The sequence below is a fragment of the Schistosoma mansoni genome, chromosome 2, assembly GCF_000237925.1.
Source record: "Schistosoma mansoni strain Puerto Rico chromosome 2, complete genome".
Classification (NCBI taxonomy): Eukaryota; Metazoa; Platyhelminthes; class Trematoda; order Strigeidida; family Schistosomatidae; genus Schistosoma; species Schistosoma mansoni.
Genome location: NC_031496.1, coordinates 26,946,742 through 26,957,961, shown reverse-complemented (window position 1 = coordinate 26,957,961; position 11,220 = coordinate 26,946,742). Strand labels below are relative to the sequence as shown.

At 36.6% G+C, this 11,220-nt stretch overlaps 1 protein-coding gene across 1 annotated transcript in view; it reads right to left on the bottom strand.

Moving 5' to 3' along the window:
* Positions 1 to 11,220, bottom strand: part of Smp_128210 (claspin-like protein) — a gene marked incomplete at both ends in the record, with an annotated part of 41,100 nt that overhangs the window by 15,967 nt on the left and 13,913 nt on the right. The window contains 4 exons of the mRNA XM_018796240.1: positions 1,546 to 1,662; positions 8,923 to 9,025; positions 9,698 to 9,756; positions 10,958 to 11,065. Coding sequence (XP_018650473.1) covers positions 1,546 to 1,662; positions 8,923 to 9,025; positions 9,698 to 9,756; positions 10,958 to 11,065 — 387 coding nt within the window. The remainder of the gene's footprint in view (positions 1 to 1,545; positions 1,663 to 8,922; positions 9,026 to 9,697; positions 9,757 to 10,957; positions 11,066 to 11,220) is intronic.

Here is an 11,220-nt window from a genome sequence, read left to right as displayed (position 1 = left end):
AGGAGTCCCATAATAGGACGAAACGGCCGTCCAGTGCTTCCAGGTTTTCCATGGTGGTCTAGCTTTAAATGACTCATGATCTCAACTCTATAAAATAACTAAATATTCTTTAGAAAAACTTGAACATATAAATACGCAATCTTCAGGAATCAAATAGAAACTTATTCTACTAATTTTTATAAAAATGATATGAAGTATGTGCATTAGTTATAAAGAATTATTACTATTCTTCCTAAATTGTAAGCAGGTGACGAGAATCCATGAAATAAATTACTCCACCTTATTCTGCTAAGGTCATTGTTCTTGCTTTATTCACATTTATCAGTGGGGGAAAATTGTATGACAAAACCTAATTCTAACAACCGTAAACTGAACATATTTCTAGTTGTTATTATCAGTTACAAATTTCGAAAAAAAATGTATATAGAACTCCAGCATAACATATCTTAAGGTAGAAACACTGAAGTCATTCATAATATAACGGCAACAAAAAGTATTAATAAACAAAGACAAAATTCTGAACAGATTAAGAGTACTCAGTTTGAAAACAACTAGTTGGTGATTGACTTTAATCTTACAGCTACTCTGGAATTTAACAGAATCAAAGTTTACAAACGATACTTTACTAATCGTTCAGAACACATTGGAGTGAATGTTACTGAGAGTCCTCTTCCAAGATCATAGTGCCTCTCATCTGACCGTGGTAATTTATTCTCTTAAATGAAAACAATGTTGTAAACATTTTTTAGCAATAAAAGCAGTGTTAAAAATTAAAACATTATCTCGTTCCAAGTGTACTTTAAAGTCACTCAATTCTGCGAAAATCTACATGAAAGAAATAGGTATCATTACCAAGGTTTGACTTGATAATTTCAAAAAAATTGAGCGTTGGGTAGATTGTTATAAAAAAATAATATGATTATAATATCCCAATGAGTAGAAAAATCCTACTACTACATGAAGGATGTTTTATTTCATATGTTTATAACACAGTTGTCGATCCAGAAGCTGCCGTGTTCAGGAGTATGGTGTTAAGAACAGACAATCATCTAAGAAGTTAGACAATCACTCTTGAAATGATGAATAATATTAGTGGCTCAGAATGAGAGTGGGTTCTTTTGACTGAAAGGTTTAGTCATGAAGCCTTCATTATCTTTCCAGACAATCTAATCCGTTCATACTTCAGAAAGAAGTTGAAGTTAACCAATCCACCTAACACATATATTTAACAATTCAAATGATCTATTTAATAGTCTTCCAGTGTTTTATTTCAAACACTTTTCTATATTTTACCAAAGTACAGGATTGACTATCCCCAAGAATTCAAAACTACATATCACATAACAATGGTCAAAATGAACGATATTCAAGCAGTCGATTCAGTGAACTCTATCACTACTCAGTTAATGTGATACAGTTTTTTTCGTATTGTTAATAACAAAAGCACTAGTACTAGTAAATTTGCATGAATGGGTAAAATGAGTGATATATGAAAATGGTATTTCTACATATAAGGAATATTAAAGAACCAAATAAGATAAACACCTATATCATCATTCTCATCAAAGGATTTAGTAGTGACCGAATCCATAACTGCTTGAGATTCGTCGCACAACGATCCACCGAAGAGATTGTGACGATTTTCATGGTGAACCTGAGAATCTGCAAAAGAATATGGAAAGAAAAGAATATGAAAACATATAACGAATGGACCGATACAATATTTTTAAGGAATTAACTAAACAACTGAGCAACATTTCCATTCGTTGGCTTTTTAATGAAACTATACAGTATCATGGATATGATATTACTGTAGAATATGGAATCAATACTGATCTTTTGTTTCCTTGACAGTAATTTGTGCATGATTACAAGCCGTAAATTTCCAGATGGAATGCTACATTTAGCGACAATGTTATCAATATAAAAATCATTATTACTGAAACACAAGCAAATTCGTACAAACAGTCATTCATGCTATAATACAATGCAACAAAGGGTTATATCAAATAAATTAGCAAATTTCAGGACAATAAAGTTAAAATACCAGCATTACTACTTTCGACATTTGACTTTGTGAGGATGCCCGTAAACAATCCTGACTGGTCACTCACTGATTCACTGAACAACTGACGATGGTTTTTGTGGAGAACTTGTGATTCTGTATTTATGAGAAGTAAAACAAAATACTGAAGAGGATAAAAGATCAACATATGAATACTAATGTTAAATAAACATGGTAGTGAATAAAACTAATTGTAAATATTCATAAGTAATGGCCTGATGGTTAAATCATCTGACCTTGACAAATACGTTTGTAATTGAGAACATGAACCGATAAATGTTAGATTACCATTGAAAACCTGGATGCATCGAACGGCCGTTTCGTCTTAGCATGTTGCTCCTCGGCAGATCGAACCCAAAACCCCACACGCGGAAATCGAGACCAAGACTTCCGGTCTCGCGCGCGGACCCTTGACCTATAGACTACTGAGGTGGGATCCAACGGTATTAATGTCTAACTTCAACCAATCCACGATAACGCGCGACCAACTTCCATTGTTTTTAGTGTGTCACTGTCTCACACCCAACATGGTTGAACTCTATTGGTTTAAATCTGGCTAAGCCTATGCCAATTTGGGAAGTCGAATCGTACGCTACCCCGTAAAGAAAATCTAAAACGAATCTATATTTTGTAACTACGGTATATTAATTAATGGATTATTTTCATTAAGGAAGCTTAAAAATATCAGGAAGATATTTAATAGTTTTCACCTTCAGTGGTCATGATGTTGATTTAATCACAGTTATGGCAGAATATGTATACAATCGAAAAAAATCACTTGTGTTCATATAGGGTTCAATATGGAGTCCCTCCACCGACGACCGAAGAAATCAAGATGGCCATCAGACAAATCAAGTATGGAAAGCAGCAAGACCTGATAATATACCAGCTCAAGCACTGAAGTCAAACATCGAAGTAATTGCAAACATGTCCCACATTCTATTCAGGAAGATTTGGGAAGACGAACAAGTGCCAACGAACTGGAAAGAAGGATACCTCATCGAGATACCAAAGAAAGGAGATCTGAGCAAATGTGAGAATTACAGAGGCATCACACTAATGTCAGTACCGGGAAACGTTTTCAACAGAGAGTTGCTGGACCGAATGAAAGACTCAGTAGACGCCCAACTTCGAAATCAACAGGCTAGATTCCTTAAGGATTGGTCGTGCACAAACTAAACTGTGACACTATGGGTCATCGCTGAACAATCAATTGAGTGGAACTCGTCACTATACTTCAACTTCATTGATTATGAGAAGGCGTTTGACAGTGTGGACAGGAGAACATTATGGAAACTTCTTCGACACTATGGAGTTTGTGAGAAGATTGTCAAAATTATCCAGAACTCGTATGACGGACAGCAGTGCAAAGTGGTGCATGGAGGACAGCTGACAGATGGACTCCAAGTGAAAACCAGAGTCAGACAAGACTATTTACTCTCCCCCTTTCTCTTTCTTCTGGTGATTGACTGGATTATGAAGACGTCAATATCTGAGGGGAAGCATAGAATACAATGGATATCTCAGAATCAATTAGACGATTTGGACTTCGCAGATGACCTAGCCCTCCTATACCATACACACGAACAAATAGAGGTGAAGTCAACCTGAGTAGCATCAGCCTCTGCATCAATAGGCCTCAACATACACAAAGGAAAAAGCAAGATTCTCAAATACAACACAGAGAACAACAACCCACTCACACTCGATGGAGAAACTTTGGAAGAGGTGGAAACAATCACGTACCTGGGAAGCATCATTGATAAGCAAGGGGGATCTGATGCAGATGTAAAGGCGAGGATCGGCAAAGCAAGGACTGTGTTCCTACAACTGAAGAACATATGGAACTCAAAACAACTGTCAACTAACTTCAAAGTGAGAATCTTCAATACGAACGTCAAGACAGTTAGTTCTAGTGTACGGAGCTGAAACGTGGGGAACCACTACATCCATCGTCAGGAAGCTGCAAGCATTTATAAACAGTTGTTTATGCAAAATACTCAACATTCACTGACCGGATACCATCAGCAACAACCTATTGTGGGAGAGGACAAACCAGCTTCCAGATGAAGAGGAAATTAGGAAAAGACGTTGGAAGTGGATCGGACATACATTGAGGAAATCACCAAACTGCATCACGAGGCAATCCTGTTATAATTGTATTTTGCTAATAAACGATCCAGCTATTTCTATTGCTTAGTATTCTTATCCGATGACACTCGACAAGACGCCAAAATCAGAACACGTTGAACAGGAATGAAATTGTATTCAAAATAATACTGATAAGTGAACAGCAATCACTAGTTTGAATAACGTTCATATATTTATAGTATATACATAAGAAGCTTCTAGATTTTTCTCCAATAATATGCCCGGGCTGATCGGTTTAGAATTAGCCAATCAGCGCGCAGCAACACCATCATGCATGAAACATGCATACATGAAACATCCAATCTATGTCCCACTAACACCTTCCCCTTGAGCAGATTCGTAGGATCTGGTGCTAGGGTCCAACTGCAACCGAGTGACTGGCCTGCGCTTTCGATCTGTCCATCGTCTAGGCAATAAGGAAGTTGTATCACTCTTTGCTTGCACAGAAACTGACCTGTCTGTTCCGGGCGTTTTGATTTCAAAGGTGTCTAGCAGAACGTCAAGAGGTATTCGATGTCGATTCTCGCTGCTGGCTATCGAAGTTGCTTTCAGTTGGTTAGCATGACGTATCCAAACTTCTGAGCCAACTGACACCTCATAAACCACATTCCCTTTCTTTCTCACGATCCGACCAGCTGTCCACGTAGGATGTTTACCACGATAGTCCATAGCAAGTACTTTTTGACCCACCGTGAACAATCGTCTTTGTGCCCCATGGTGTCGATTGGACTGCTTCTCCATCGATAAGTTTCGTTGGGGCTCACGAGCTGGCGTCGGACGGATGACATAGAAATGTGTCCTTATTTTTCTGTCAAGTAACGCTTCCGCTGGAGAGACCCCATTTGTTGTTTGAGGGTTCGGTGTAGAGAGATAGATAAGCAGGAACCTCTCTAAGATCTCTTCGGTGGTACCCTCCCCTCTTGATTTTTTTAGAGCATTTTTGAACGTACCAACAAAACGTTCTACCTGACCATTCGATTGCGGATGAAATGGAGGTGTTCGGATGTGCCTGATTCCGTTCTGCTGACAAAATTCTGAAAAGTCTTTTCTGACTTCATCTGACGACACTGGAGTGTTTCGAATTGCCGCTGCTGCTACACTCCGTATTTCTGGAACCTTTTTACCTGTCTTTTTTGCATATGAGGTGGTGTCTAATGATGGACACGACACGTTACACACGCTGTTGATGGGTATATCCATTAATCCAAGCTTTTCTAACATACCTAGACCAAGTAGATCAAGGTTCGGTCGTTCTGTTAGATAACATACCCCTTTACAGTTATTTCCATTGAAGGAAAATTCACATTGTAATTCGCCAACTAGTTTTAGTACGCCTCCAGATGCATTTTTAGCCGTTTTCTTGGATGGCTTCATTGGCGGCTTTTCCAGCAAGTTATACGTCTCTCTAGACACTAGAGTAATATCGGATGCTGTATCAATTTGAAGACGAGCCGCTATACCATTAATCTGGATCGTAACATACTTTCTCCGAATGTCATAGTCTGTTTGAAAAGCTGCTACCAGAGAAAGAGATTTAGACTCAGCTGATTTCACCACACGTGAAAGACGTTTATACTTCTTCTTGGGCTGGGACGTACGATTCGGTGAACAATGGCCTTCTTTATGTCCACGTCTGTTGCACACCTGACATTTATGCTTCTTAAATGGACAGAACCGTACATAATGCCAATCGCCGCATAACCAACAGGCATCCGTTGGTTTGTTATAAGTTTTATTGGGCTTCTGACTTTTTAACCTGTTCAATTAGCTGATTGTCGTGTCTGATGTTTTGTAGTCGTTTACACTCATCTGTCAATGTCTTGAGTGTGACATTTGGGTCTTGATCCAAACGAGTTAGAAGTCTGGTTCTAATTTCAGCATATTGTGGTGACTGTAGAGCTTTGATGAATACAAGGCATTTAAATTGATCTTCTGTCAACGAGCGTAACTTGAACCGTTCACACTCTCTGTTGACAACGTCTGCTAGAGCACCATATTCATCGGCTTCACGTTTCACCAAATTCAGACACTGATATCGAATACTAAACAATGAGGAAGATTCGCCGAAAATCTCTGACAACTGCGTTACTGTCTCCTCGAAACTGAGCTCTCGAGGTAACTTTGGCAATATATGATCAGCATAACGTGCATGCTCATTGCTTCCCAACCTACGCATCAACAACCGAGTCTTCCATGCGTCATCTTGTAGACAGAATTCTATTCTAAATGTATCTTCCCAACGCTTGAACCACGTGAGAAAAGTATTTCCATTTTCGGGATCATATATGAATTCTGGGATGCTGCTAGCAACTGCATCACAAGAAGTACTTGAAACAGCATGTGAACTCGAGTTTTGGATGCTAAACTGTTGCATCAGAGTCTCCAACAACCGCATTTGTGCATGCTGTTGTGCTTGCTGTTGTTGTAGTATTCGGCTGAGCTGGTCATCTGATATAGGCATTTTGAATGAATTTTCCTTTTTCCTCGTCGCCACTGTTATAATTGTATTTTGCTAATAAACGATCCAGCTATTTCTATTGCTTAGTATTCTTATCCGATGACACTCGACAAGACGCCAAAATCAGAACACGTTGAACAGGAATGAAATTGTATTCAAAATAATACTGATAAGTGAACAGCAATCACTAGTTTGAATAACGTTCATATATTTATAGTATATACATAAGAAGCTTCTAGATTTTTCTCCAATAATATGCCCGGGCTGATCGGTTTAGAATTAGCCAATCAGCGCGCAGCAACACCATCATGCATGAAACATGCATACATGAAACATCCAATCTATGTCCCACTAACAAATCCCTAACTTGGATTCCGGAAGGGAAATGGAAAAAAAGAAGGCCAAAAGAGCACATCATGCCGGGAAATAGAAGCAGATATGAAAAGGATTGCCCAGGACAGGGTTCGATGGAGAATGCTGGTGGTCGGCCTATGCTTCTTCACGAGGGGTAACAGGTGTAAGTAAGCAAGTAAGTAAGTATGATAAAAATATATTTAACACTAGCATTTGTACTTCACAGCTATATATCAGTCAGTCAGTCAGCATCCCAAACATCCTGGCATTGTTAATCAGTTCAAAATGCAGTCTTTTGTTAGAACTGAGTAACAATGCCAGGATGTTTGGGATGCGTTTCTTCCCATCTAAATTTAAATTGTTACTCCAGGACTGGCTTGCGTCAACATCTGAACTAAGGATAGGGAGTGAAGTAGTCGAACGCGTCGACAACTTCACAGTTATATGTATTTATTGTTAAAAAAGGAAACGCAATAAAATACGATAGTTACAAGATATCTTTCATACTGAACAGATAAACGTTATGAATTTGGACAAGAAGTAGTAAAAACTGACTGCGATCAGTGTAGAACTGGAAATTAGCATAAAACAGTTAAGAACGAATTAAAAGTTACATAACTCTAAAGGTCTTTTACTCTTCAATCTGTGTAAATTTAGTTGTAAAAGTGTCTTTGTATACAACTATGATATCGATATGCAATGTAATGAAGTAAAATCAATGATGATTTAAAATGACAGGTTATGTTATAAATATGTATAAAACGCTTATAACTCACGAAGACTTGAATTCGTCTCCTCAGATATTATAATCGTAGGATCTAGTTGAGATGTTGGTTGAGTTGGTTCCTGAGATAATAAGACCGTGTCCTGAGATGATACATTATGAGGGTTAGCTAAAAAGGAGGGAATATTGATAGAGAGAAACATTTAGAAGGGGAGGTGAATACAGATAAAATGAAAAAAAGTAAATTATTCTTTGTGGAATAGTTCAAGAGACTTCAATAAAGAAGAAAAAACATTATTTCTAAGTTATCTTACAAAGAAAATATTTCTGTTTATCTCCTAGTCTAACTACGCCTATATATATATATATATATATATATATGTATATATATATGCTTCCAGGCTTTAAATGATTTCAATGCTTTAAATGATTTCAATGAAATTCAACAATCTCCACAACCTTAAACTGAAAATCATCATGTGCCGGGTGTGAGACAGTTACTCATCGCAAACAATGAGAGATGATCGCGCAGTGCTGTGATTCGATTGAAGCTATAAATTAACACCGTCGGATGTCAAGCTAAGTGGTCTAGAGATCAAGGGTTTGCGCGCGATAAAAATTCCTAGCTTTGATTCCAGAGTACGGGATCACGAATGAGCAGTGCCGAGGAGTTCCACACTCAGACGAAATGGCAGTTCAATGCTTTTAAGTTTTCAGTGGTGGTCTAACTTAGATCGGTTAGCGATTTCAGTGACATATGTATTAGATATTGTATAATAGATGAACTTACATGTCATTATACGATTGTCATCAATGAACTCTTGAGTGATAGATTCTGATCTGGAAGCTACTAACAAAATAAAATACAAACCAATAATGGAACAGCTTTAACACTTTAGTCCATAGTTAATATAAAGAAACAACTTAAAAAATAACTAAGCTCTACGTAAAACTTATTTCAAATGAAAATTCCTTCAACTACTTTTATGCTATCCAGTTAAAGTTGAATGTTGAAATTTGATGACAATTACATTTCTCTCAGTTTCAGAAGAAATGCTTCTCTGAAGTTATTAAGATTAACAAATATGAAAACTAATGAATCGATTATATAAATGGAAATTGATTAAATAAATTAACGATGATTAAAAAGAGAAATCTTGCAAGGCTTACGCAATTGACTATTTGGCTTTTGAGAATACAGTAATTCATAAGGTGTATTATTCCACTGACTATGAGTAGATGAATTTCGAGTAAATCGAGACTTGTTTTCGTCCTAATTAGGAAAAAAGAACAGAAGGGATTTTTTGGATGAAGTAATGAATTTGAGAGAAATTTATCAACTTCAGTTAATCAGACATAACATTTACTTAAGTCAGAGTAGGTCAGTTTCAAACCTTTGCGACTATGTTACTGAAAGAGACATGTTTTCGCTTGATGTCAGATACATTCTATTGGGTAGTGATAAGAAGCATAAAATTTCTTTCATTTGTAGCTTTCTTTCAAATTCAGTAAAATACGTAAAGATAAGTATTACTACCAAAAACTGACTTAATAATTTCAAATTGACAAATACATCATAATTTTATTATTAGACAGGTAGATTAGTGTGGGAAAACTTAATCTTTCATAATTTTAAAAATAGTCAGTCGTTACTAACGTATATGTGGTCTGAAACGAAAGTGCATTGGGTCGTGATGTTACAGAATAGTGGTAATACCAACCACTAATTGTACCACGCAGCTTTCATTTTTAAACTACAGAAGTAAAATAATCCTTTGTAGATTAATGCTGACTAGTAATTTAAATCATTAGTTTCACTGAAACAAATTTTTATTTATGATACAGGATAAGACTTGATGATTTATCTTTAGTTTAAAAAAATAATGTTACATAATTAGTTATGTCAGGTTTAGTGTGAAATAAGATAAACACAAGATATACTTACACCGATGGTGGTTGCATCTAAACGAGTAGAGGCCAATATAGACTGAGGATTCATAGTTCCTGGCAAGAAAGAAAAAAATGCTAAGTAAACATCGAGCATATAATGAGATTAAAAAATTGAAATTGTATTAGCAGAGAAATAACTAAGATCATTAAAAAAGTATAGTTTTAATTACCCATCCTTAGAACACGCTTTAAGTGTGAGAGACTGGGTGGACTAATTCATCCACATATTTGCTTGTTTTTCTAGGTGAGGGATACCATTTATATAGATATGGATAAAAGTATCTCTAACATTTTTAAACTAATATTTTTCTTCTTTACCGTAAGAAAATATGTAGAATAATTCCTATGGTTTGAATGACGAACTGATCTCAGTTAGACCACCACTGGAAGCCTGTATGCATTGGGCGGGCGTTTCGACCCAGTACGCGACTCCTCAGAGATGTCCGTCCACAAACCCGCTTCTGGCGATCGAACCCAGAAGTTATGGTCATATACACTACTCGATACCGGGTCAGTCGCCTAAGGTTTAGGCATTCGTGTGCGAGAGAGAGGGTCCCACGTTTGATTCCTGGATGGAGAACATTGGATGAGTACTGCCGAGGAGTCCAATACTGGGATGGAATGCCTATCCAGTAATTCTAGGTTTACAATGTTGGCCTAGCTAAGATTAGTTTTGATTCATGCAATGAGAGTTCCACAATCTCCACAAATCCCCTTATAGTAATGTAGAAAAATACAAATATTTTGATCACCTGAAATGTTTAGGTCTTAGCAACAACCTTTATAGAATAATACTACTCAACGTTTTATCCTAAATGTGTATTTCAAACTGCACTATGGTTAACAATAGATACAATAAATGTATACTTTCTAATTCCCCTCTCGATTAATTAGACCTGACAAACAATAGATTGGGAAACAATTTAGATATCTATCCATCAACAAAAGGATAAGACTGACCTATTAAACTAAATTAACTTTACACAAAATTAGTTACCAATTCGTAGATAAGGTAGTGGATCTTTGTCGACTAAGATGGTTAAGATATATGCTACACATGCGTAACCCCCACCTACATTAACACGCATTATTTCCTGGTGTACAGTAAGTTGAAATAAAGTTAAAGGCAGTCAAACCAAGAGACGTGGCATCGGTTTGTGAATTTATTGACTGTTGAACTAAAAACAACACATGTTGAGTAAACGATTAATAGAAATAATCTATAAGAAAGACAAAATGATTAATAATTACTTACTGTCTAGAATACTAGAACATTCAGATGCGAAAAGGTCTATATCTGCAGGACCTAGAGTTCCGTGATGATGTCTTTGTGGAAGACCTAAACTGTAACCATTATTGCAAGCTATAATAAACAAGTGACGATGAACAAAAATTAGATAAATTAAGGAAGTAATTAAAATTGTATGAACTGTGTTAAAACTAGAAAGAATATTATAGAAGTGAAAAGGAACATTACTTCTGATAAATAGAAACAAAAAAAATTGATTGCTGAACAAT